The sequence below is a fragment of the Drosophila obscura genome, unplaced genomic scaffold (genome assembly GCF_018151105.1).
Source record: "Drosophila obscura isolate BZ-5 IFL unplaced genomic scaffold, ASM1815110v1 contig_179, whole genome shotgun sequence".
NCBI classification, from domain to species: domain Eukaryota; kingdom Metazoa; phylum Arthropoda; class Insecta; order Diptera; family Drosophilidae; genus Drosophila; species Drosophila obscura.
Genome location: NW_024542766.1, coordinates 2,120,979 through 2,148,559, shown reverse-complemented (window position 1 = coordinate 2,148,559; position 27,581 = coordinate 2,120,979). Strand labels below are relative to the sequence as shown.

Genomic DNA, 27,581 nt, shown 5'->3' with positions numbered 1-27,581 from the left:
GGCCAAGTTTAAGCTGCACACACACACAGACGAGAAGTTAGTTGTTTGCTTTAAAACTGGCTAAAAATATCAGATACAGTGGGCCAGAGAGATTGAGGCAGAAGCATCTAAAATTAAGGATGTGTGGCACGTGTGTGCTCAGCCCGCTGGCTATTAAGCGACACTCCAGAGAGGGGGCTGGGGGAGTGGGTGGATAAAATTGAGAGAGCGAGCAAACTGTGCATAAAACTCAATCAAGTCGAGACAACAGCCAGCACACATCAATGGCCTTTACATAGCCGAGTGCTCGTCGTCCCGTCGTCCTGCCGTTCTGTTTGCCTGCCATTGTCCCTGCAGGCATGTCAGGCTCTAATGCAAACCCTGACACGCTCTCAGAGCAGCCTTCGTGTCCCCTGCCCTTTTCCAGCTGCACCTCACGACTGCTTATAAAACGGGAATCACCGTGTAAGACAATGGCCCCAGCCCGAATCCATTGTTTTGGCAACACAAAAAAAAACAAAAGGAAGGGCAGGCTGCTCTCCCTCTGTGTCTCTCTCTCTCTCGTCTCGTTTGCCCTTTTGCTGCTTGGGGGCTGCTTGTGTGAAAGGTACCGGCAGAAAGTCAAATAACTTAAGCAAATGTGCACAGGCCCAAAGAGTGTGGTCCCGGCCGGGCCAACTGTCAGAGCATGGCCCGAAGCAGGTGTCGTCCCTTGGTGCAAATGGGATTCGGACTGGCACAGGGATTGAGACTGCGACTGCGACTGCTACTAGCTCTAGCTCTAGCTCATTTCGAAACACATGTATTTATTTGCCAGAAATGGCTACGGCTTTATGTGGGCGATCAGGAGGCGTACGTAGATTCCGCGCTCGAGCAGCAGCTTCTTGCAGTTGGCCATGGTGTGGCGGTAGACGAGGGCTGGCGGTCCACGCAGCTGGTTGCTGGAGAACTCGAAGCGTTCGCAGTAGTTCGGGCGAAAGAACACCTCGGAGTGGGTGCCGTGCACCAGGGTGTAGGAAACCAGCAGCTTGGCAGACCAGTCCTCGGGCGGATCCAGCTGCAGGCAGAGGTGGAGCGAGCCCATGGCCTGCGGATTGTCATCGTCGGCAGCGGGTGTCTGCCACTTGAGGAGCAGCGACCACTGCTGGGCGTGGGCTCGCAAGTTGCTCACCGCGACGAACTGGTTCTGGGGAAACTTGCGAATGCGTCCTTGGGGCAGGACTTGCACGAGCCGCACCGTCAGGTTGGGCAGCTGCACCATACTCTGGATCTGCTGCAGCACACGTGTCCGGGCATCCCGCTCGGCTTGTATGGGCAGCAGCAGCTCCATCAGCTCGGCGCCCGTCTTCGAGGGCCACGCACACGCCGCATCATGGGCACTGGCCTCGGCGCGTCGACCGTACCATGGGCATCCAATGCGCCTGTACTTGCAGTACACCAAGCGCCCGGGACACTCGCCTCGGAAGTGCGATCGGAGGGCGGAACGCGGCATTTTGGTGCCGCAATGCTCGCAGGCCAGCTGCATCTCGGCCAGGAGCCACTCAATGGCGATGTTCCGGTTGGGCAGGTGGCGGTACATCCTGACACTGCACTGCGGACAGGTGCCGAGCGTCTCGCACAGCATCTTGTCCAGCACCTGCACCTGGTAGCACGCCTCACAGATCAGATGGCCATTGTGGCACTGGAAGATCCGCCCCACGGGTATCGTCTCACAGCGAATGCAAAGGAACTCCTTGTGAACTGTGGCGCCTGACGGCATGAGACCGGTGAGCGGCACATTCGCCAGCTCGTCGTCGATGGCATTGTCAAACAGGCGGCAAAGGCAGCAACGTTCGTCCCTGCACTCGCAAAGATTTCCCCAGCAGTGATCCACAGATGAATCAGATGAGGAAGTGGAAGGCTCCATGATGCCTAACAGGCTGATTCCTGGAGTGGATTGGCAGCCAAATATGTAAAAATATATACGAGAACAGCAGCTCGGGCGGGTTCTCTGCTATAGAATTAATTTTAGAGCAGAAGCAGAAGCAGAAACTAGAATGACAGTTTTTGGAATGTTTTTGATTTGTTGAACAGCTGCTGGGAGCCTCACTGAACATTTCTCGGTTCGGGGGGCCTGCTACTTACAGCTGTCATCCTGCAAGCGTATCGTCTGGTTGCTGGATGGGGACAATGCAGCTAATCTGCCGAGAGCACATGGACATGGGCTTCCCTTTTGCCAGGGCAAATCCTTTGTTCACACACACACTAAGCGCTTTTTAATTAGTTTTTCCAGTACGTTCATTCAGGTTCCAGGAATGCTGCAAAATCGGAGGCAAGGGTCTGCCAATAATTCCTGGAGCATTGCTCGGCTTGTGACTCAGGACTCCCACATCCCACACATCTGATTTCTGTCGCGTGGAACCACTTGAATTTAAAGCTTTTCGCTGGAGGAACGCTCCAGCTGCTTTTTCGGCTAAATAATAAACCCTTGTAAATCATTTCAGCGAATGCTGGCCACGTGATTTCCACTCCACTCGCACGTGCCCCTCCTGCTGGCGCAACATCTGCCGAAGCAGGAAATATTGGCAAAGCGTTTAAGCGCAATAAATATGTTTGATTGCTGGCAAGTTGCCCGAAAGATAAAGGCCAAGCCAGCAGCAGAAATCGTTGGCTTAAAGAGCCTCCTGCGAGTCCTGGCCGAGCTGCGAATTTGTAATTCATTTAAAAGCGCGCAAGTAAATCGCCGCAAGCGCTGCAAGCTGTTTGCTCTGCAATTTTTAATAGTCCCTGATTGTGCTCTGTACGTACAATACACTGCGACAAAAATCGACTGAATAATGTAGATATGTCCAGGCAAAAGAATCAACTCAAATAAATAATGCTAAATTAATTAGCAGCAGTCCAGGAAAATATTCACTAAAAACTCATTTAACGAATTTATTTAGTATATTTTTTTTGGTCAGTGAATTTTTACGCTGTGCTGTAAGCGGAAAACTGCATGGATGGTATCCGGATCCTAGCTGAATAACCAACACAGCCAGCGGGTCGGGCCACGGCCACGGCCACGGACACGGCCACGGACAACGTTCGAGTAAATCAAACGAAAGCGCAACTAAAACGCTTTTGTGCACAATTCGATTATTTACGTTTATTCTTTTTAAATGATATTTCCCCCGCACCAGCGACTCGTCTGGCCAACGGGTTAGCTGGTTAGCGAGAAGGCGAAACCAATTATTTGAGGATAGAGCCGGAACATGAGGAGCTGGAGAGCAGGGAGTGCAGAAGAGCAGAGGCAGGAGCTGTAGCTGTGTAGCTGTGTAGCTGTGTAGCAGGACTGCCAGAGGGCAAGCAATTTGTAAGGAAATGAAGCGTAAGCAGAGGAAACGCAGAGAAAATATGCTGCAGTTGAAAGGCAAAGCCCAAAGCCGAAGCGGCAAACAAAAGATCAAATTAATGGCATCAAAGCATCGAGACATCGACTGGCGGAACAGCAAACACAGCTGGAGCCAGGGGGAGTGGAGTGGGTAGAGTGGCTGGCTGGCTGGCTGGCTGACTAATGAGGGGAAAGGTGCAAAGGTGTGGCAGCCAATGTCTTGCAATGAGCAAACATTTGAACAGACATTTGAACAGATGCATGGGAAATGTTCTGCATTTCGAACGATGCTGTGGAGAGATAGAGTATAAAACCCAACGGCTGGCTCATCGAAAGCATCACAACCACTTCCGGCCTTCCGCAAGCAACCAACTGTAATTCGTAGACTCTACTATCAGCATGTCAGCCAAGTACGCCCTGATCTTTGCCGTTGCGGCACTCTGCTGCCTGGTGGCCAGCACAGAGGCGGCGGCCCAGCGCAGCCGAGTGCTCAGCACTAAGCGCGGCTCCGAGCTGGTCGAGCGGACTGCCGACAGCAAGGAGGAGACCGAATTGGCAGCACAGCAGCAGCAGCAACAGCAGCAGCCACAGGAACAGCAGCCTGAGGCGGAGGAGGGCAGCGAGCTGGCTGGCCGCAGCGAGGACGATGTCGCCCAAGCTGACAACAAGCTGGAAACCGACCAGGAAAAGGACACCATTGTGCGACCCAACAAGGACGATGCCCGTGCCCGCCGCACTGTTCGTGCCGGCCGTCGTCGTGGCGGACGTCGCGGCGGTCGTCGTGGTGGACGCAGGAGCGGCGGACGCAGGCGTGGCGGTCGTCGTGGTGGACGCAGGCGTGGTGGTCGTCGTGGCGCCCGTGGCGGTCGCCGCACCTCCGTGAAGCGGCGCTCCGGCAAGGGCAACCGTGGATAAGGCTAAGGACCCGCGGAAACCCCCCCCACCGACACCAACTGGAGTTTTGGATTTTCAATGAACGACATGCCCAAATATACCGAAAAATAAACTATAATAATTTAAACTGAAGTCCCAGCTGTTCTTTGGACCTAACACCAAAAAGGATATCGTCTCTGCCAGCTGTAATCCAAAGATGCATCGCTCGATGCCTTAACTGCAATCCCCTTAGGTATTTAACGCGACCCCAAAATGTACTTTAAAGACGTTGCCCAATCACTGCCAAAAAAGGCCCCGAAAAAATGCCCCAAAATGCCAAGAGGGTGCAGGAGTGGGAGTAGGAAAATGCCATGCCTGTTTCACATTCTTTGTCTCGGTACCCACCCCCCTGCCTCCACAGTGGTGCAGGCGACGTGACATGTGACAAGAAGTTGCCGCGGCAGCATTGCTGCAACAGCTGCTGCCTCTGCCTTTGGACTGTGCCACAGCAGCTCCCAAAAATGATGAATGTGCCAATGTTGCCTGGCTCTAGAGGGTCTCGGAGTGTGACTGTTGGGCCTGTTGCCACATCCTCGGGCTTGGGACCAGCCCTGCCCAGCCCTGCCCTGCCCTGCCCGGCTACACTCTGCCAAAGTTCTTGGCCTGTCTTGTGCTGTAGTCGAGGCAAAAGTTTTGTGGCATTCAAGTTTTGTAAGCATTTTGAATTTTTAGACAGCATTTGGTGCAACATGAGGCATGGCATGGACTCTCTGGACTGCAACAGCAGAGCAACAGCAGAGCAGCAGAGCAACAGAGTCGAAGAGTCGAAGAGTTTGTTGGAGTGTAGATGGCTCCTAAATGTTAAATGAGTTTGTCAGGCGGCACACATTAAGCCGCAAATAGTTTGTGGCCTGCAGGAAATTAAACCCATGTGCAGGCAGCAGGCAGCAGCAGCAGCAGCCACGTCAGTCACACGATACATTTTGATATGAATTCTCCATTGTGCAGCACCATATGCATGCAGCATCAGGGCTTGGGGCAAACCCAATCATAATGAGCTTTTATGCGAATTCACTGGATCATTGGATCATTGAATCCACTCCCTTAGCGTTTCGTGTGAAGTTTGCAGTGTGCAGTGAGAGTTTTGCTATTAATTTCCTATTCAACTGGAACATGTGTCTGCATTCATTCATCGGCACAAGGAGGCGTGCAAAAACTCTGCCCTGCACTGCCCTGCCCTGCGCTGTCCTGCCCTTTGTCTGCGCTTATTCAACAAACAATAGATGGCCATTGTTTGGCTTTTAGCAGCAACAAAAGCCCAAAGAGCCAAACAATTTAGATAGCACAATAAGCCAAAGGGAAATTAAATTGGCTCGACCAGAAGAAGGCTTCTCCAAATAAAATGCAATTAAATTAAATTATCAGCATATGCAGGGCGGCATTACAATTATTATTTGTCAGCGTAGCGCTCTTATTTATAAGCTGCTTACGGCACACAAAATTGGAGCAGCAGCTGAATAAATTGTTACGCAGCCATCTGGGATGTCTTGGAGCCATATTCGTACAGAATATATTTTGGAACACTCGTTCCATGGACCCATGAAACATGAAAAAATATTCAATAACTTGGATGCCCGATTGACTTTCTTGCAGCGAACTTAATACAGAATAAAAATCTCTTATTCAGATTGACTTGCCACAAAGAGAACTCGCGAAGCCTTCGAAAATGCATGGCAGTTTTATTTACTTCTTTTTGTTTTTGTTACGCGATTTTTGTTGTTGCTTTTTTGAGCCGATTTTTACTTGGGCTGGAAGCACCACAACAACAACAACAACAACCACGAGAGAACAAATATTCGTTTAAAAGAGGAAGAAAGAAGGAAAAATGTGTAAAAATCACACGACGATTTTCAATTGAGCGGCGGAAATGTAACGGAAATAAATTTACATAAATACAATATGGTGCGTGCTTGTTGGCGCCATTTTATTTGCACAATACATACACACAAACACATATATATATATATATATGTGTGGGAAGAGGCATGAACATATTTACACAGAAGTGCGTATTGATTTGTGGCATATGCAGCAGCAGAAGCAGCAGCAGCAATGTGAAATGTTTTCCTCGCTTCGTTTCAGGCATTCAAAAATGTGAATTTAAAATGTTCGCTTGGCCTGTGTCTCGCCTTGCCACGTGCCCACTTTGCTTAATGCCAGCAAATATTTTCAGCATTTCGTGACCAAATTTCGAGCTGCACTATCTCGTGTGTAAATAGTGCACACACCTGCCTATCTTCTGGGGGGCGGAAGAGGATGGCATTGGAGTTGTGAGCTTAACTGACACTCGTTGGGAACTTTCGCATGGGGCCTGCATTATTTGCATTAAGATAAAAGATGAGGAGCACACACACAGTGCCAGTGCCAGTGCCAGAGCCAAAGCGAGCGGCTTCTCTCAGTTCTTAGCAGCAAAAATGTCCTAAATGTATTTCCTATAAGAGCCAAGCAAAAAAAAACACACGCCGACTACCCCCCACAGAGGGACACAGAGAGAGGGCGAACGAACGAACGAACGACGATGGCGATGCTGATAAAGACAACACATGCTGGAAAATACGCGGGGGCCGACCGGGACCGGGACAGGGACAGGGACCGGGAACGTGGCCGCTGTCGCCATTTTGTAGCATTTGCAACTTATATGCATATGTGGTCGGGGCGCACAAGGAAACGAACAAACCGAAGACCGCCAACGTGCACTGAAATTAAATTTTCCCTGCACGAATATTCCCCCACAAGCGACGGCACGAAAATGCGCCAAGATTTTTTCCTCGCTGCAACGTTGTTTTTCCTCGAACAGGAATGGCGTGCAAGGCGTCGGTAGACTTTTTCCTTGTTTCTTTCAGAATCGACATTGTCGCACAGTGGCGCCAAAATATATTTTATTTATTTTTATGTTTTATATTTCTCAATGTCCATTAATATGGGGTGCAAAATAAAAACAGCAAAAATGTGTTTATATAAAATTAGAATACTTTTGAAAGCTCCAAAATTCGGTGGCTAACAAATGTCAACGCTTGTGGGGCCCACTGTGGATTGTTAGTTTAAATGGCACAGAAATCGGTTTTACTGCTCGTACGTTTGGCATATTTTACAAATGCATTTGACATAAATTTTAAAGGGCTTAAGTGCCGAAGCCCGAATCTGTGCCCCGCCGCTCCAGCGATAAGAAGATGCCTGCGTCGCCGCGCCGCGCCCCGGCCCTTAAATGTTTTTGTTGGGTGCAGACATAAAATAGAGCAATTACAGCAAAGATCATAAATTATGCAAAGCCCGGCAACAAGTGTGCGATAAGCCGAGGAACAGGCAGGAGTTGGAGTTGGAAGTGAGGAAAGAATGGGACTGGAATGGGAGGTGGGGCTGTGTGCTCTTGTCTAACAATCATCACTCACGGGCAGAGCTCGAGACACATCGCGAATTGAAATAATACGTAGAGAGTGTCTTACGCTACGGGCATCCGTTTGCCATTTCTACATGTGGCAGGGCAGGGCAGGGCAAAGCGAGCTGAACACTCCAAGTACTCGCACTGAGTGCTTGTCGTTTATCAACTGTCAGCAGTGAAATGCATTTCAACAATGTGAATGCGAATGCGAATGCGCTGCCTCCCACTACCCACCACTAGCTCCAGGCAGCTCCTGTAGGGCACCCTCCCGGCAGTCCCGGCAGTCCCGTCAGTGCCTGACACTGGCAGTGACATGCAAATCGGGTTTTCTTCCTGTCAAGGCATTAAGTGTGTGCGATTTTCTTTCAACAAGACAATTTAACAGAAAAATGCATGCTCGACAGCTTGCCAATGCGTGTGCCGCCGCTCCCACTCGGAAGCAACTCGAAAGGATATGCGGAGCATAAAGGGCATCGCAATTGCAGTTATGAATAAATACAGATAGGAACTTGATTCTTCCCCCCGCCGCACTTTGTGGCTTGCCACATAAGTGCCACCCGCCCCGCCCCGCTGCTTCTAGGCCCCTTCTTCGACCGCATTGTGCCCACACTTTGGCGTGTGGTGGGGCGTGCTATCGCTGGATTTGCATGCCTGCACAAGCCATAAATGTCAATTGCTATAGCTAACGGAAACACCCCCCCTGCAGCCCCCCCCCCCCATGCAGCCAACGAGCACGGGGAGGCGAGAACGTAAATGGCAAGGAAATGAAAAGCGGCACACATCTGGTGTCATAATTATTGATGGAAATCGCTTCACTTCAGCGATAAGCAGATCCACTTGAACAAATGCTCGTTGAGGAAGGGTTACATTGGGCATTTTTATTTGGAAAAAGAGGCTTTTGCCCAGAGAATCCTCTGGCAATGGAACACAAATATACCTCGAATAGGAGGCCTTTAATATAATAATCTATGGCTCGATTTAAAACTACATTGCATACCAAAAGAGGCACCAGCAAGAACTCTGCTGGCAAAGAGAGAGAACGTAGAAATCTACGATTTTTGGGCGCATCAACCAAAGGGAAAAATCTCCCATTGCCTCACTCTATGAAATGTAAATTTGTGTGTGCTCCTTGGGCTCACTCACAAAGTAAGGCAAGGGCTGGGACTGGGGCTGGGACTGGGGCTGTGGCTGGGGCATGAACTGATTTAAATGCTAAAGTGAACGATTATCATTTCGATTTTGTATAAATAGCACATGAATAATTCATTGGCACTTACTTATGCGCCATCAAAGTGACTTAGGGATGCCTGCCCCCCCTGCAGAATGCTGTGGCTGTCCCAGCCACTACCCCGCCACCACGCCTGGCGATATGACAATATGATGGAGCGCCGGCTTATTGGTTCTAAGTCGCAGATACAATATTTGTCGCCGACATTAACACCAGTAGTCGTCAGTCAGTGAGTCAGTGAGTCAGTCGTTTAGATATCATAGTTTGATAAAGTCAACTTTTCGAATTAAAGTAATTTCCTGTTGTGCAACTTTTGCCCCACGCCCAAAGCCCCACCACACACATACTCGTAACTACTGGCAGCAGACATTGTCAGTAGGAAAAGTTGTCACAATTGTTATTTCAGAGACACACTCGCACACAGGCAGGCGGACTGGAGTTGGGAGTTGTCGTGGAGGATGGCAGAGAGAGAGAGAGAGAGGAACAGATAAACACAAATTACTGTCGATTTCATTTCACGCCTTGAGCATGAAAACTTTACTCTGCCGCGGAGCACTTCACGCAAAATCTGCGCCATTGTCAACGACATCTCTACACAAATCGGAGTTGGAGTTGGAGCCGGGCATCCTTCTCCAAGTTAGAGTCTGCGGTATCCTTGTCCTGAAATTCGATAAGGCGACAGACACGACAGACACGACAGACAGCTGTGTTCAAACCTGGAAGCAATTTGTGCATAAACGTTCACGACGATAAAATTTGCAGTTTTGTTTATTTTTCCGACAATCGTCGGAGGGCAGGCGAAGGGGGGCGCCCTAAGCTTTGAAATCTTGTTTTTGGTTTGTTTTCGTTTCGTTTTCGTTTTTGATTTGTTCCTGTCTGCGATATATACACCGGACAGCTGATGGTCGTATCTTTTGGATACTTGCAGCGCTGTTTGGAGCTGTCCATTAATAGAATTTTCTTTAATTTGGCAAAGCATTAACGATGGCTAATTGAAATGTATCTGACTTAAAGCTTGCGGATAAGTAATCTGCTGCTGCCTATAATCACTTGGCATTTATACGGAAACAATCATTAGCCCAAGCTGGCGCTGGCGCTGCCGCTGACCACACCCTGTGCAGCAACAAGCCAATATCCAATATGCAATACAAGCATAATGATAAATCAATAAAGAAATACAAAAACAAATGTAACGTAGATATTTTGGTCGTTTTTCCACGTGCTGGCAACGTAAATTAAATTCGAATTGAGGGCTACAATGTCGATGGAAAATGGGTACAGACACACCACAGCAACAGCAATAGCAGCAGCAGCAGCAGCAGGATACAACGTCAATCACAGAAAGGGATACGAACCTGCAACAGACACCCAGGCGTATACACAATGCACGGATGGCAGTGGCAGCAGGCAGCAGACAAGAGGCAACAGGCGGAAGGCGGAAGGCGGAAGGAAGGGAGCGCGCAAAAAAATTGCAACAAATCGGGAAGCTAAAACGCATTCGCTTGTCAACTGGAAATTATAATTGATGCGATATTAATACGAAAGCCATTTTACAGCCAGCCACAACATTGGCCCATCTGATGACGATTGATGCGCTGCAATCGCGGAAAAAGGCTTAGGCAGCCCAGGCCCCTGAACCTATCAATGGCATGGGGTTTCCCCCTTATGGCTGGGATCCAGGGATGCCGGGATTCTGTGCTCTGACTGATGGCATGCGTCATTAATGTCAGCAATGATGTTGCTGACAAGCACACACACACACACACAGTTGCCCCCCCTCATGCCACACATGCCAGACATCCGGCCACACCCACAACAACAGCTACAAATGGGACACAATTGTCATCAGCATTCGGGCTTTAGCTTTTTTTGTGGCCTGCTGGCTCCTGCTGTGTGTCCTGTGTGGTGTGTCCTGCCCACGCTGCGGGTGCCTGGTAATTAGATGAATGTGCCATAAATCATTTTCTAAATCATTTGTTGCTGCTGTTCCATCCCACCCCCACAGTCACAAACTGCTATTGATAGCTCTGGATAGTTTTAGATGCCGGTTCTTGCCGTTCCTTTTTCAATTGAATCGCATCTAGTTGATTGGCCATGAGATGAGGCAGGCTATTGAGTCCAATTTCACTGGACATATTCACACAGAATAAGCAGACGTATAAAGTATGGTAAATTATAATTGATATTATTTTTAAATAATATTTAGATGCTTTTTTCTATGGCAAACTTCAGACTCAACGCTGCCGCATCTCTCTGCAAAATGCAAAATTCCAAATGCTCTCGTTATATTGTTTAAAGTGCAGTCTCTTGCCCTCTCTCTAAACGCCTTCAATTGTTGATACGAGCCACGCCACCCCAGCCAATGTACACAGCTCACTGCTGGGGAACAACGTTGCGGCTGAAGCCTGCCACAAGCCAAGCCTCAATGGCCTTCAACAAACATGTTACTCATTATGCAAGTCACAGTCACAGCATGCGAGGGAATACACGGGGATGAGCAGACGACACAGCACAAGGACCAGGCCCAAGCACAGGCAGAGGCCCAGGCAGGGACAGGGACAGCGACAGGCACAACACAAGAGCAAAGCTACAAGTCTACAATCTAAAACGCATATTACATTGAGCCACGCCCGTAAGCAACTAACAAGGCTAACAACCGAGCAGCAGCAGGGAGAGAGTGGGCCTGCTCAGCCCACAAACAAACAAACAGGCCAAAGGGGAATGTTGCCCCAAAGCTAGTAGACGCCACGATACGGGCACGGGCACAGGCAGGGGTGTGAGTGTGGGTAACAGCAATGGCTGTTAATTGTGTAGAACAACGAAGAAAATTGCAGGGAAAACAAAATGAACGATGCACGGGAATGTCAAAGGGACTACTACGGCCAAGAGCAGGGCGTTGCCTGTCCGGGCGAAAGTTTAACTATAAAATACTGCGACACATACAGCAGATACAGCAAAGACTAAGCTGCCTGACCAGAGACAGAGATAGGAAGACAACTACTGAAAAGAAAGAGGGAGACACAGAGAGACAGTGAGGAAGGGGGTAAAACGAGGAAGCGGAGTTCAGGTCAAGGAGCGGACAGTGCAAGTTTATGGGAAATGCACTTTAAGTGCTAAAAGTCGACGCTCGAAGCTAATCGCATTGGCACTGACATTAATCGGCTTACACGAGTGCATTTGGAAGGACGCAGCTTAAAGATGCCGCCCCAAATGGTCACAGATACAACATACAACATACAACATGCAACATGCAACATGCAACATGCAGCGGTGAATTATGGCCACACTTCATGTTAATTAAGCTTCAACAAACAAGCCGAAGGGTTGGGTTGGGTTGGGCTTGGGGATTCCCTTTATGCAGATTTATGTGCGGCACCGCACCCCAATGGCCAAACTGCTCGAACAGCAAAACTTTTGCGACATTTCGACTATTGTGTCCATCTAATGGAGACATAATTAATAGTTGCTAAAAGGTGAGAATACTCCCAGCAAAAGGTCGCACACACAACATCTCTCTCTCCCTCTCTGACTATTTATGTTGCATGCAAATGTGGGTTTGGGTTGGGTTGGCTTGGGGGAGTGTTTGGTGAGCTCGTTTGTCTGTTGCCTCAATGAAAAGTTACCCCCAGATAACATAATTATATTTCAGTTTTAATTGTAATTTATGCCCTGGCCAAGTAAATGATTTATTAGACGTACCGACTGGAATTTACTGCGATTTTCTCTGAACCGAAAGGTACTGTTGAATGTTTAGTTTTGTGGTGGAAGTTCCTGGAGGCTTGGAAATATATTCCCAACAAATGGAAGTATGCAAAGTAATTGTATTATATTTATTTAATAACTTAGTGCCACTTTTTTGTGTTCTCCCTTCACTTTATGCCCAACTAATTTCTGATTGAAGAATGGCATGGCGACAGTTGCCAGGGGATTTACATTAAGCGAGCCAATTAATTGACTTGAGCGTTGAAATATTCGCCAGCTGTCAGCCGCAGCCGCAGCATCGGCAGCCACAGCCAGCGAATTGTGATCCTTATTAAGCTACTGGAGCATAATCGCCAAAGTGGCCTGCTTAGACACTGTCAGTGAAGTAAATCAATGGCAAATACAAACATGACACAAAAGCATTGAACTCATTAAATGGCGATTTGTGTCAACGATAAGGATAATAATTGCCAGGCAAACAAATCAACGCGAGCCCAATGACATTTCCCTTGGATTTTGCTTTTATTTTCCTCGCCACAGTCAGATGTGCGGGCGTCGTGACCTAATGATGGGGAGGAACGTCGGGCGGCGATAAGAAAACACGAATTGGGCTGTCTGGCAGGCAGGTAGGCGGGGTATATACTTCTTGTGCAGAAGTAAATGACACGTAAATGACGTTGAAAATATTGAACTACTCGTCGCCAGTCACTGAACCAAAAAATGACAAAAAAAAAATAAAAGAAAATAACCGAAAAATTAGAAATTTATTTGGGAAAGGGAAAGGCGGCCAAGCAAAGCAAACAGCACGTCGCATAGTCAGCCTGCCACTGTCCCCCACCCAACGTCTGTCTGTATTTGGACAAGTTATCTTCAAGATGTTTCGAGTCATTGAAACAAAGGCCATGCCAAGTCAATCAAACAAAGGGACAGGCGGCCAGCATCCCATTTCTCATGCCCTGTCAGGGCCTCTACCTACCAGCACCCCACCCACAGATAAGAACAATAGATAGATACAACAAACACATTGATATTTTGATGCCCATTGAACTGTGCTGGAAATGTCAACGTTATGAGACGCTGATGGGCGGGGCCTAAAGAGAAAAGGAATTTGGTCAAAATATTTGAGTCAGTCGCCGACTTGGACACTCCATGCAGAAAGAGGATGTCGGTCATTCGCTTTCGTTTTGTCTCTTATCATCAATCTTTGCGCCTCAACACTTTCAGCCTTGGGTGGAGTGGTGGGGCGGGGCTGTGAGAGCTCCGAACTGTTGAGTTTTGATGAAGTTATAATATTTATTTGGTTTATTATCCCAGCTGCTTGTGGCTGCCCCACCACGTTGTAGATGACCCTGTTTAGAGAGCTCTTGACAGCTCATTTATTCTGTCGCCCCGAGGATGTGGTGGCATGATTCGTCGTGATGCGAGTTGTTGCCTCCGTTTAATGAGCTCCGGAGGTTTATGAGCTCATAATTTGTTTGGCTGCCTGCGTTTCTTTCTTTCCTTTTGGGGAGAGTCGCCAGCAGATGCCACTGCGATGTCTCAATGAAGGGCACATGGCGAAAAACCCTCTCGATCTGCTCGGACTCGCGGCAATACCTTCGGATCAGCACCAAAAGCGAGTTTATTTTCCATGCAAACCAATGAAGTAGCAAGCATTTTTTTAGTAACAGTTTATTATGTGCCATGAATCACTTTCCATAGGTTAAGAGGGGAATTTCGAGCTGAGCATCTTTTTCATGGCATCGATAGGTCATGGACCGGGACAATGGACACATCCCTCCATAAGCTCATTCATTTATTCCATACAGGCAAGGCTCTGTTTGGCCGGGCAGAAGGGTAAACATTTTTATCTGCTTGGCAAGCAGCACTGAGCACAACACACAACAAATGCCCTGTCAGAATTTATAAAAATGTATTTCGACATGAGTGAAAAATCATTCGCATAAGCGACATAGTCACACAGCTGGCATACCTGAGGAATCACACTCACACAGTCACACCATCGGCTCACGCACACACTCTCTTCATTGTCAGAGCTTTGACACACGTGCAAAAAATGGCGAAAATGTCAGCCATGGGGCATGGCTGGATGCTGGATGGCAGCTTTAACACCATTTTGCTGTCTGTTGTCGCCTGTAGCTCTTCGCTTGATATTGTTGTGGCCCATTGTTATTGCTGCTGTTGTGGGTTTGTCATGCTATTTTGGCCACATTGTTACCTACACACATGCCAGCTAAATCGGTACGCGCACCTGCCTGCCCTGCCAGCCTTGCCTGCCAGTCTGTCTGTCTGTCTGTTTCCTTCATTCAAACTCACATCAGCAGCGAGGTGTTAAGCCAGCAGCCGTGTGTGGGTGCAGCAATTGTATTAACCTTATCGCTACTTTGATTTATGCATGTAAATACAGGCAGTCAGTGCTGTCTGCTGCGGCTTGACTAATGAGTTTACCTAAAAAAGAAAACAAAGTAAATCTAAACTCAAATGTTTGCGAAATGCCAATCAAAACTTGATGGGACTAAGAAGATAATCTATATATATTTCTAAGCTTATTACAGCAGTTATATTTTAGACACATATTGTTATGCTATTAACGCTCCAGCTACTCCACTCAGCTGGTCAATGGGGCTTTCAACAATCGGACATTTAAGTAGGTCACACAATGCGAAAGTTCAATTACATTCATCGCCCTTGTATCAACTACTTAGACATCCGATTATTTCGACTATTAATACGTATATTAAAACAATATTTGATAGCTCTAAGCGCACAGAGTTCCGTTGACTTGGACTGCACTTTTTAAAGTAGTAAATCAAAAGGTCGATACGAACAATATACGACGACCTTTTAATGGTTACTACTTAAAGAAGCTGCAGTAATTACTAGAACACTACATAGAACACTATTCGAACTGGTTCACTTTGCTGACTGCACGGCACTGATGGAAACTGATGGAAAGGGCGTGCATTTTATAGTCAGATTGAGCCCGAATATTGCTTATCTGCGAGGCCTTAGATAGGGCTCCGGCACTGCCTTTGTTTCGCACCCCCTGCCGATGCTGCCGATGCTGCTGATTTATCTGCAAGGCAAAGTCGCCAATCGTCTGGTCAAATAGTGCCTAAATAAATGGGCAAACTGTTTACAAAAAGATACGAGAGACTGACACACGCCTGAGAGTATTTTTTGGCTTACATTTCTTATTATCAAATAGACAACTCGTGTCTAAGCAGCTGATTGTGATCCAATTCAGTGGAAACTTTTGAAAAAAAAAAAATTTTAAGGCGCGACTTTAATAATGTCTGATTAATGGCAAAGCCAAAAATGGAATTGGAAACTCTGGCTACTTTAAATATGCCCTGCATATAATCCCAGCAGCAATCAACGGGAATCCATGCCAGAAGCCCGGACCAATCTCAGGAAACTCACAAGAAAAAAAAAACACACACACATATCCGAGCCCAGACGACCCACTCTCGGTTTAATAAAACAAAATCCTGCGGCGATAATTTACAACACGATTGTGCTTGGCAAATTGCTTTGATTTAAGCGTGCCAACGTGCTAGGACTCCTCACACAGTCGCACACGGCGAGCACATTCCGCTCTCGAAAGAAGGGAATAAAAACAAGCAGTCAACATTGGACGAGAAGCAGCCAGTAGGAGCGCCAGAGACGAGCATTCGACTAGAGAATACCCAGGGATTAGGCGCCAACTGGGTTTCCACCCAGCAGCAGCCCAAAACCAATTTACAATTCAACAGCAATGAACTTTCTTTCTCTTCTCTTGATCCATTCATCCATTCTTGATGCCAGAGAATTTTACTTGATTTTTTATGGCATAATGGCATAGACACCGAGTTCAATTTTTGCTGCTTCAAGACTTATATTCTGAAGACTAAGTCCACACGAATACAAATACTCCCATGTGCTCTGCGAGTACCTGGTAACAGCAGCAGCCACAAGATGCTCCTCCTTCACACAGACACAGACACAGGCACAGGCACAGGCGCACACATCTTTACACTTGACTGGCAGGCGAAGGAGCGAAGAACGGAGCAAAGGCAAACCAATTCAACATCCGTTTGCCGCTAATTCACACGCACACACACACACACACACACATGTACAGGCGGCGGAGCACGAGCAGGCATCCTGGCAGTAAGGATATATGAAATACGCGCAAATAACGTGTTAGGAAAATTGTGTGAAAATTGTTATATATATTATATCCGCACATTGAAGCGCTTGATATGATTTCTTATGCTCCATTCACCGCTGCAAAAAGGTGTTGAGCAGTTCCTGCTTACGCTCACTTTGGAGCTCAAGTTCGGCGGGAGGCAGTGGGAGTTGGGGAGCTGGGGAGCTGTGGAGCTGGGGATGTGGCACACAGGGGGTTGCCTAACTGCGCAGGGGCTGTAGTTCTCCTTGGCGTTTACCCATTCAAATGAACATGTTTGGACAGCGATTTGTAAGTTGGGACGAGATTTTCAGTGAACGGAAAGAAATATCGTTGTGCAGGTACACATAGGGGGGATGTATGGGAAGGATGTATGCATTGTAATTATTGATGAACATGTGGATGTCGATGAAATATAAACAGACAGTAAGCAGATGCACAGTTGCAAGTAATAGATATTTAAATAAAAATTATATACTGATAAACAGTTGTATACCTTAAAACCTCTAAGTTAAATGTACCCCGATGAATATGGTAAATAAAAATAAAAATATATATATTCAGAAATATGTACGGCTATGTAGCTCTAACCCAGGGACTATGGTATCAACATTAATAAAGATTTGGCCCACACAAAGGTGTTCTGAAAGTTTTGGCTTCCTGATACCATAAACCATAAATTTCCATTACTGTGAAAGAAACTACTACTTGAAAAATTCATATCCCCCTTCTCATACATTTGTGCATCCAATTTATTTGCCTTGTAAAATTATTTTTAATATGCCAAATGGCGCAGAACAAGAGAAATATTCACTGCGAACAATTGTTTTGTTTTTATGGAAATTGTTTTGTGGGCAGAAATGGCAGCAAAGTTAATAGAAAAAGTGCAACAAATTGAGGAAATACACAAAATGGTTGCAAGCCAAAAGGAATAAGCTTAAAGTTGATGAAAAATTGTTCTCTTTATATTTTATTCGGCATCAAAAAGATCAAAAGATTTATTGTAATCTCTTTTCAGGCAGTGGAACGTAAAGAAAATTTAACACTGTAGATGAAAGAGACAAGAAACCAGCTGAAACTGAGTGGAGAACTTCAATGGACAATTCTTTAATAAAGGTTTCTTGAGCTAACTAATAGAGAGCAGCACTCCGGACAGTCCATGGCTAGTTTAAAGTGTTGAGAAAAACGAACAGAAACCTGGAGCCTGGAATCCATTTTAAGGGTGCCAAGTGCCCGTGCCCGTGCCCGTGCCAGTGCCTGGAGAGAACAGGACCAAACCGAATGTCTGTAAACTTGCACGTGACTTTGGCACAACTTGCAATATTTGCAGCCAAAGCCAAAGCCGTAGCCAAAACCAAAACTAAGCTGGCAACAACAATGAGAACGGGGCAAACTCTTGAAATCAAAACTAAAAATTCTGAAAGTCACATAGCTGAAAGTTTTCCATGCAGGTATCGTAGATCCAACGAGAGACTGCCAAAGTCTGTGACTGTTTGCTTAAATGATTTCGCAGTTTTTTTGTTTCTTCCGTTTTTTTTTTCTTTTCTCTGCTCTGCTGTGCTCAGACTTTACTCGTTTTTCTTTTTTTTTTTTGCTAGTTTTGTTCTTTTTCTTTTTATATTACTCGTATTTTCCTTGTTTGTGTGTGTGCCGCATAAAACTAATATTGTGCAGTGAGTTTATTGGAATTTCGGCGGAGAGAAACTTCTAACAGGTAGTATCTTGTAATTTTATGGAGTTGGCTGTTCTCTGGCTAGGACACACTGTGACTGCGACTGGGGCAGGGCCCTGGGACTGGAACAGGAGCAGGGACTTATGGAAATCGCTGCCAAAAATGTCGTAAAATCAAGGCAGACCACGCATACCAAAAACGGTGTTAAACTCCCCCCGATAAAACTTCGCCGACGGATTTTGTCTTGCGGTTAGTTTCTGGCAATTCTGCGGATGACACACCACAAAAACGCACACAAAAAGTCTCCAAATGGGGGGCTGAAATTGTTATCCACATTAAACAGGTCGCTGCATGGAGGATTCGCCCGCTACGTGATTCGTATTTGGCATTCACGACACGTGGCCCTTGGCCCTATCAATGGGTATTTTCGTTGGCTGCGCATCGATGGCTCTAATTAATGTTTAAACTGTGACTTTTATTATTCAGTGGCTTCGCCAGTACGTTCTGTCCGGCCGTAAAAGCTAAGCATCGCACGGTGAAATGATTTTGTCGAGCACCAAGGCTCCATGTTTTTGCAAATGCCCAACATTTTGCTGTGCTATAGAGGAACGGGCAGGGGCATGTTTTAATCAATTTTGAGGGCTAAAGAAAATTCTTCATACTATTTAACATTTGTTTAATCGCTTTAATTATGATTTAGCATACGAATTTAGCAATTGTCTAATCAATTAGACACTTGACAAGAATGTTTTTATGCCAAAACATAAAAATAAATTTATGCATTTAATAAAATTAATTAAAAACAAAATACAAATTATTACAATTAAAATTTCTACTAAAAAAATCAATCACGATTAAACAAATATTAAATATTAAAAATCATTGTACACATTCATATATATGATTTAAATAATTAAATATAATAAATAAATAAATCTTGTAGATAAAGTCAAAAAAAAAAAGAAATAAAAGGAATAAATTTCTAAGATGTTCATTTTGGGAGTCTACTTGACTGGCTCACGATTATAAATGAGCTACCAATATTTTTTTCTCTCATTAATTAATAAAAATTCATATCTAACCTTTTTTTAGTTAATTTCCGATGACCGCAAGTACGCATTGTGTCTACTTGAGGACTGAATCCGTTTCCCATCGATGAGTGGATGTTCGAAGCTCGTTAGTGGAGTGGCCCCGGCCCCAGCATGTGGTTGGTCCACTCTTAATCCACTCGCACTCAGTGCTCGGCGTGGGGCAGGGACCCGTCAAGTGGCGTCGCCGGCTCTGTCAAAAAGGAAACGATATCAAGTGCCTCAATCAAGTCAAACTTGCAATATAAATTCAAACATTTTCAATTCAATGCATTTTCTGTGGTTGTTGCCAGTCAAGCATTGGCAATTCTATGAATATTCCTCTTACATTTCTATCCCCGAGTCTCCCCCCCTCCCCACACTCTGCCGCTCCATCTAGGTCTGTGGCTGGGTCTGGTGCTGGTGCTGGCTCAGGGTATAGGGCTGCTGACGGGTATTTGATATCCCTTCGCTGCCTCCACCTGCAGCGCTGCCAAATTGCAGCGTTTCCATCAAAATGCTGCTCCATCTTGCAGTTGTTGGTATTTTTGTTTTTATAGCAACATTTACCTGAGCAGATGAATAGACGAACCTATTCCCGTTGCCAGACACGCCCCAATCCCATTCCGACCAGCCCGATGCGGTTTCTGCAATAAATTGGATTGCGTTCGGTTTTGGCTTTTGGTCGGTCCTTCACAGCGCCGCAGATTTTCGTATTTTCTATTATTAATATTATTTGGACTAATAACGTATTTAATTCCATTGTATTTGATCAATTTGCAAAAGCAAACTTCATTTTGGAAAGGCAAGAGGTTAGCGCTTAATTTAATTATTATTAAGTAAATAATATTAATAGATAATATTTTATAAAATCTTATTTCACAATGTTAAATCTCGAATCATTTTAATAAAGCGCCCGCCGTTCATTTAATTTCAATTAATATCAGCTAATTTCAATCATTTGTGCTAGACAAAAAAAAACACCCCAGAAATCATACGAGTAGCATTCCACTTTCCATCAGCTCCAACTGACTTACTCTACGCGCTAAACAGGGCCAAAACGTCTTAAATTTCCTGTGCTTGAGCGTCCTTGGGCGCCCGCAATCCCAGCCACTGCTCCCACTGCTGTGGCGCCGCACCACCCACTGCTTGGCTGCCACAACTTGAGTTAATTTAATAAATCTTGAACAACTGAATAAGCTTTAAATTAATGACCCTGTAAAGTTCATATAAATTATTACGTTATCTCAAACGTTTGCAGGGCTACACTGGCAACCACCTCCAGACCCCAGAACCCAAGAACCAAGGCACCCAGACCCAACCACCCACGCAAGCTGCCCAACTGGCAGCTGACACGTGGTGGCACAATATGCCAGCCATACGAGTTTGCCACACACACACACACAAAAGGCTGCCTGCCGCTGCCGCTGCCTCCACCAAATGATTTCTCATTTCCAATGCCGTCAGCATCAGGCTGGTGCCACGTACATATTTTTTATTCCTTCCGAAATCAAATTTGTATCAATTACAATTGCATTAACATATAATTTGTGATCGTCTCGGATTTCGGAGCAGCTGCTGGCGGAGGCCCAGAAATGAATATTTAAGTGCCACCCAGTGGGCCGAGCTTTAACCCTGATATTAGGCCCAGTATCGAACAGGGAATACAGCTTTAATCTTATTACTTAACCAGTTCAGCAGTAACCGGCAAAATACTCTCTAGAAATAGTCAATTAAATTGGCAAGTGCTTGGCAGTGTTTCGATTAAATCTTTACCCAATTATATTAGGAACCAACTTCCCCAACTACCAGTGCCAATGGCAAACCAATAACAAATTAACAAATCAAACCTTTTGGGGCTTTGACACAACTTCGCACCAGCTGCGTCAGAAAATCAACAAAACCAGGCTCCTTGCCCCACGACAAGTTCCGGTATATATACATACGTACACACATACATATGTGAAGAGCTGAAGTAGATTATTGGGCAAACAACGGCTAGCTCCATATACAAAGCCTGGACTTGCTCTGGCAGAAAGGCGAGTGACTGCTAAGGAGTGGATCCTTCGGCGACCCAATTTCCATGCACACGAGTATGCGGCAGATGGCGGTTTTTGGCTTAACTAGCCAAAACTTGGCTTCAAGTTTGCGGCCAAGTCAAACAAACGAAACTGTTAGAGAAGAAGATGGAGAAGGAGATGGAGGTGTGTGTGTACCATCCATTGGGTATTCAGACTTCAGGTTCAGGTTCCAGTGCCAGGCGCCCACTGCGGTTGCAGCCAAACAGGGACCAAAGTTGGCGGCCGCAAACAGGCGGCAGCCAGCAGCTAATATTATTGAATAAAATTGAATTTTGCCAGTGTTATTGTTGCTGCAAAAATTATTAAAACATGACTCCGGAATTCTCGGTTTTCCGTTTTAGGTATTTCTGTTCTCCTCTTCTCTTCGCTGCTTTTCTCTCGGCAATCCACTCGTTCTGTGGCTTGGCAAGGATTTCGCTACAACTGCAGCACGGATAATTCAATTAAATTCTGAAGTAGACTCTATTCCAAAAGCGGAAGATGCCAAATTGCAATACTTTTGCAATTATGCAGCACCATTCCGCCCAGCCACTGATTGCAAGTTGCGATATAAATTCTGCCAAGTGGAAGCTGGATACCACACTCACTTTTGGCTTGAAGCGAATGAATTTCCAAGCGTTATGCAGAATCCTCTAAATAGTATTTAGCTACACCTTCAAATGGGCTGTCAATTGTAACGAATGAATTAAATGCCAAACAGTTGTACGTTATAACAACTATGTATAAAAATGGCACTTATCGACTTAATTGTAAATCTTCGCAGTACATGGAACTATGAATTGGCTGTATAAATATCTCTTCTTAGCTTTGATATTCACAGGCGCTCAAGCGCTTAGATTTAACTCCAAATCTAAACGTATGTACATATGTGTACACAATTGAATAACACAATAACTAAATATTATAATGTGCAATATTAATTGATTGCAGGTTGCAGGGACAACACTGGAGAATGTATGTCTCGATGTCCAGCAAACATGAATAGTATACGTTTCCGAGCGGAATGTATGGAGGATGAAGGCACCCGGACCTTTCTCAATTGTTGTGTCAAAGAAATTTTCGGCAAGACCCGACGCAAACAGAAGCGCAATATCCATTAGATTTCGGACGTCGTTGCTTTCATTTTGAGCTGGCTATGTTCAGATAGCAAACCATTCGGCTTTAAATATTATGAACATTTTTGTAATCTAAATCCACAAATGTAACACAAAGATTATCTACAATAAATACGACTGACGTTCTCTGATATAAAAAAAGTTTTTACCTTTCGCAATGCTTCGACTGTAACGAATAAATTTGATTCCAAGTGTTATAGAAAAACTATAAAAGTGTCCCTGAATCGCCAGTCTTCAAGGTAAATGGAACCATGATTTTGCTGTGTAAATATCTCTTCCTAGCTTTGATAGTGAGCGCCTGTTTGCTCGCCTCCAACGCCTCCAATCGTATGTACAAGTGTATACCTTTAATATATATATATAATACCTATAATATATAATATGCAAATATCCATTTTAAGGTTGCAGGGACAACACAGGATATTGTAAGGAGAAATGTCGAAAAGGGATGAAGTTTATTCGCAACAGAGGGGAATGTATGAATCAACAAACCAGGGAGATTCTCCTTTGTTGTATCAAGGACTTTTAAACAGCTTAGACTGTAAGAACTAGGCCCGTGTTTGATCGTTTGAAGACGGCACAAGTCGGGCTTATTTCGACTGTTTATTTTGTCATAGCACGCCTACAAATATTAACAAATAAAAAACAATACATGTGGTGGCATTCCAGGCAGATCAAGTGAATTCAAAAATTCCTTTTAACTGTCCGTATGACAGTCCGTATGACTCATTAACTGGCATGAGAAGATACCGGCCGATTGCTGATTCTGTAACGATGTTGCTGTATTATGATATATTTTTATCTATGCTGCTGAGCGCATTATATGTTTATTTACCGCCTGGTAAGTAAATAATACCAAAATAAATAGTACGAAAGAAATACAATTTTTGTTCCCAGGTTGTGAACGCCACAAATCAAAAGATTTTCTACAGTTCAATGCGAAGAAAGATATTTTAAATAACAAAAGTATTTTGCTATATAAATATATCTCCTTAACTGGAATATTGAGAGCGTTGGCCCAAGTGCCGTCCAATGGCAGCTCAAAGTCCATCATCTCACAACCAGAAACAAGAATCGATCCCTAATCTACAATGCGGTGCAAATCTCAAAATTCTATAGAACTCCACGTTTTTCACACTCTAACTGGTAATGCCAACTGAAACGAATGAATTAAAATCCAAGTGTTAAATAAAAACTAAAAACTTGACACTGGATCGCCAACCTTCAGAGTATATGGTAATAGATGTTGCTGGATAAATATATATTTTTATCTTTAGTGCTGAGCGCATTGTTTCACTTCTCAAACGGAAGCAGCAGTAAGTAGATTATTAAGTAAGTGCATGTATGTATATTAATTATATGTATACAATTTAAATTACCAGATTGTTCAACAAATGGAGGAGGTTGTGAGCCAATCCCTCCAAAATGTGTACATGATCGACTGACATTTGAGAACTACGATTGCGTTGTTAATACCCACTTTGGAAAGTGATTTTTTTTCCGAACTGTCGACGTATACGTAATAAAATAAAAAAAAAATATATTAAAATATTATTCAACTTTAAAATTAAGGTTGTTGGGGATACATACATTGCATTTATTTTATATATTCTCATAGCCAGCAACAAGAGTCGATCTTTAATCTAGGATGCGGTTCAAAGCTCGAAATTCTATGGAATTCCACGATTGTCACACTCCAACTGGTAATGTCAACTGAAACGAATGAATTAAATTCCAAGTGTTAAATAAAAACTAAAAACTTGATACTGAATCGCCAATCTTCAGAGTAAATGGAAATATGATGTTGCTGGATAAATATATATTTTTATCTTTAGTGCTGAGCGCATTGTTTTACTTCTCAAACGGAAGCAGGAGTAAAAAATGATTAAGTAAAAGCATGTATGTATATTAATTATATGTATACAATTTAAATTACCAGATTGTGCAACAAATGGAGGAGGTTGTGTGCCAATATCGGCAGTGCCTAATCAATGTGCAGATACGAACAAACATCCACAACTGACATTTGAGTCCCACGATTGTTCGACCAACGAACTGTGCTGCATTCACATAGATTAATTCAAGTTGCAACCCAGCAGATGCCCAACGATTTTCTCTAGTAAATACGACTAAAGATATCTTAAACAACAAAATTTACCTTCTTTGAAAATATCTCTCCGTAACTCTCTTATGTTGAGCGCAGTGATTCCTTTCCCGAACTGTCGACGTATACGTAATAAAATAAAATAAAAATATTAAAATATTATTCAACTTTAAAATGAAGGTTGTTGGGGATACATACATTGCATTTATTTTATATATTCTCATAGCCGGAAACAAGAATAGATCTTTAATCTAGTTCAAAGCGGTTCAAAGCTCAAAATTCTATAGAACTTTACGATTTTCACAATCTAACTGGTAATGCCAACTGAAACGAATGAATAAAATTCCAAGTGTTAAATAAAAACTTGATACTGAATCGCCAATCTTTAGAGTAAATGGAAATATGATGTTGCTGGATAAATATACAGTTTATGCTTTTATGCTGAGCGCTTTGCTTCTTAAGTCTCCAAAAAATACTCCAGAGGGTTTCAGTTGTAACGAATGAATAAAACAACCATCCACGTGTATTGTTTTTAATTGTATGGTCAACGTTAGTGAAAAGGTTAAAGGTCCTAGGGGACAACAACGTTTTGACTTATCAAAGAGCCACAAACCATTTAATCCAATATGTTCTCATATCAAACAAACATCGTCTTTGTGCATACATTAGTACTTCGACTCACTGTGCACTCTACGAGTATTTACCAGTGCTTCATTGGCAACTGACTGTCTGCCTGCTGAATTGAATTTCTAAAGGCTTTCTGAATGGTTACCATTTCCATTGACATTTCCCTTTCGGCTGCAGTCCGCTCGGCATCACTGGAACGCCTCAAAGTAAATATCCAGCTGCAAATCCACAAATCAAATGCAATCAATTCAAATTTCACACTTCAATATTCATTAGAAATGTATTTTGCATTTCACAATTGCAATGCAGATGAAACCGCCAGCCAGAGGCAATCGCCTGACTGGCTCTCTGGCGCCTTGGCTCCCTGGTTCCCCAGTGGTTGCACAGCGTCTCAGCGACTCGGTACGGTATCGTTACTCAGTTGCACAAAACGAGCATAAAAAATTGGAATGGATTGGAATTTTCAGCAAAATTAGCTGCCAATTGTTTTCAATGCACAGCGTCGACATTCAGCTGATAAATTGAGGGCGAACAGAGAACGGAAATTGTGCCAAACCAAGCAAGAAATTTCAAATTGCCAACAGCTGTGCAGCTACAGTTTGTCTGGGTGTTTGCAGTGCGCTTCTGGTTGCCGTTGCCGTTGCTTTTGCTTTTGCTCAGCTACTGCCACTTAAAGTGCGATACTTTAATAGAGCTAACTAATTTATACATAATTTATAACAATTAAAGCGGCATAACCTTGCGTCGGGTCGGTTCATGCGGCGTATGCGCAATGAAAAACTACGGCCAGCCGCAAAATGTCAGACCAAAGGTGAATCCCATATACCCCATATACATATGCAATGTATACGACTACTTGCACATATCTGTATGTGTATGTGCATATATGTATATATGTTTTTGTGTGTTGTAGTGCCGTGCACATAACTTAATTATGCAGAAGTGTAAATGTTGCTAACAAACAGTCACACACCCCAGACATACTCGTACTCGTAGAGGGGCAAAGGACAGGGGACAGGGACAGGGACCGAGTGGTTCCAGGACTGCCAAGTTTGTCCGTGTGGCAGACGATGCGCCGCTTGAAGTCTTTCCATAAGCTCAAAGTTCATAATAGGATTTAGTTAGTATAGCTTGTTGGTGTAGTTTTTGTTGCCACTGCTGCTGCTGCTGCTGCTGCTGGTGCTGCTGCTGCTGGTCCCTGGTCCTGCTGTATATGATGATGATGATGATGCATGGCCCTGCTAGTCGTTTGCTACTGCTCTGCATTTTTATTATGTTTTTGTTTTTATTTTTTTGTTGTCATCTGATGAACTGTGGGAAGCCCCAGCAAAATTCTCCACATAATTTAATTCAAAGTTATTCTTGCATATATTTTTGCAACAATAATTGGGATTATTTTTTGAACCAAATTAGAGGCGAGTTTCGCTGGACAATGTGGACCCTCAAAAGTTAATTGATTAAATTATTAGTAATTTAATTTAAGGCAACTTTTAGTTAAAAATTCTTGGCCTAAAATATCAAATAATATTGAATAGCAGCGGAAATAAAAGCTAGCCTCTTGGACAAAGATTTCGATGCAGAAGATTTTCAATGGAATTTGTCCACTGTGCTGCCGTAATGTTAAATATGGTCACTCCGGTTTGCCTTCGCTGTGTACCCTGCTGTGTGGCATTTGCTAAGACTCGGCTGCCCCTCGCTGAAATATAAATTATGCACACAAGGCAAAAATTGCAGAGCGAGGAGGCATACACCCTCCAACTGCTGAACAAAATGGGGCATGACTGTGTATGGTGCATCTTATAATTCTTGCATGAAATTAATAGCGGCCTAAATGTTTGGCATGTGATAATGGAAACTTATGAGTGACAGGCACGGCAAGAGGCCTGAGACCACTGATATCGCTGGTCATACATATTTAAAGGGCACTCTCTGTTAACCACAGAAACCACAGACATCAATTTTGTCTTGGCTCGTCAGCCTATTAGTCCATGCCACATGCCGCATACCCTGGCTATCTTCACTGCTACCTCCACTTGCTGCATCTCCGCTGGCTGGCTCTTCAGCAGAATCAGAATCAGCATCATCGTCATCGCTTCTGCTGCTGCTGCTTCTGCTGCTGATGCTACTGACTGCGTAATGTATTGATAAACATTAAAAGCCAATCAGCGTAA

At 44.5% G+C, this 27,581-nt stretch overlaps 3 protein-coding genes and 2 long non-coding RNA genes across 8 annotated transcripts in view; 2 read left to right on the top strand and 3 right to left on the bottom strand.

Moving 5' to 3' along the window:
* Positions 1-19,770, bottom strand: part of LOC111081371 (Down syndrome cell adhesion molecule-like protein 1 homolog) — a 92,573-nt gene extending 72,803 nt beyond the window's left edge. The window contains exon 1 of one of the 2 annotated variants that reach the window (XM_041592256.1): positions 19,499-19,770. The gene's annotated coding sequence lies outside the window, so the exon portion shown is untranslated. The remainder of the gene's footprint in view (positions 1-19,498) is intronic. The other variant, XM_041592255.1, reaches the window with a different exon arrangement.
* Positions 803-1,885, bottom strand: LOC111079635 (cysteine and histidine-rich protein 1-like). Its single transcript, XM_022376888.2, has one exon. The coding sequence runs from the start codon at positions 1,883-1,885 to the stop codon at positions 803-805; it is 1,083 nt and encodes a 360-aa protein (XP_022232580.2).
* On the top strand, positions 3,677-4,246 carry LOC111080993 (protein nemuri). Its single transcript, XM_022376894.2, has one exon. The coding sequence runs from the start codon at positions 3,731-3,733 to the stop codon at positions 4,244-4,246; it is 516 nt and encodes a 171-aa protein (XP_022232586.2). The 5' UTR covers positions 3,677-3,730.
* A 2,541-nt stretch (positions 19,771-22,311) lies between the features above and the next one.
* Positions 22,312-24,945, top strand: LOC111080988. Of its 2 annotated transcripts, none has more exons than XR_005967605.1 (5): positions 22,312-22,420; positions 22,495-23,006; positions 23,081-23,995; positions 24,062-24,553; positions 24,619-24,945. It is a non-coding gene; the product is annotated as an uncharacterized LOC111080988 (long non-coding RNA). The 2 variants fall into 2 exon arrangements; XR_005967606.1 differs by having other exon boundaries at positions 24,062-24,568.
* Positions 23,264-25,635, bottom strand: LOC111079647. Of its 2 annotated transcripts, none has more exons than XR_005967607.1 (5): positions 25,397-25,635; positions 24,982-25,107; positions 24,838-24,898; positions 23,515-24,392; positions 23,264-23,459 (listed from the first exon to the last, which is right to left on the bottom strand). It is a non-coding gene; the product is annotated as an uncharacterized LOC111079647 (long non-coding RNA). The 2 variants fall into 2 exon arrangements; XR_002608385.2 differs by having other exon boundaries at positions 23,264-23,445.
* Between the last annotated feature and the right edge of the window lie 1,946 nt (positions 25,636-27,581).

Coding starts and splice junctions, on each gene's coding strand:
- LOC111079635 (XM_022376888.2), bottom strand. CDS start 1,885: ATGGAGCCTTCCACTTCCTCATCTGATTCATCTGTGGATCACTGCTGG.
- LOC111080993 (XM_022376894.2), top strand. CDS start 3,731: ATGTCAGCCAAGTACGCCCTGATCTTTGCCGTTGCGGCACTCTGCTGC.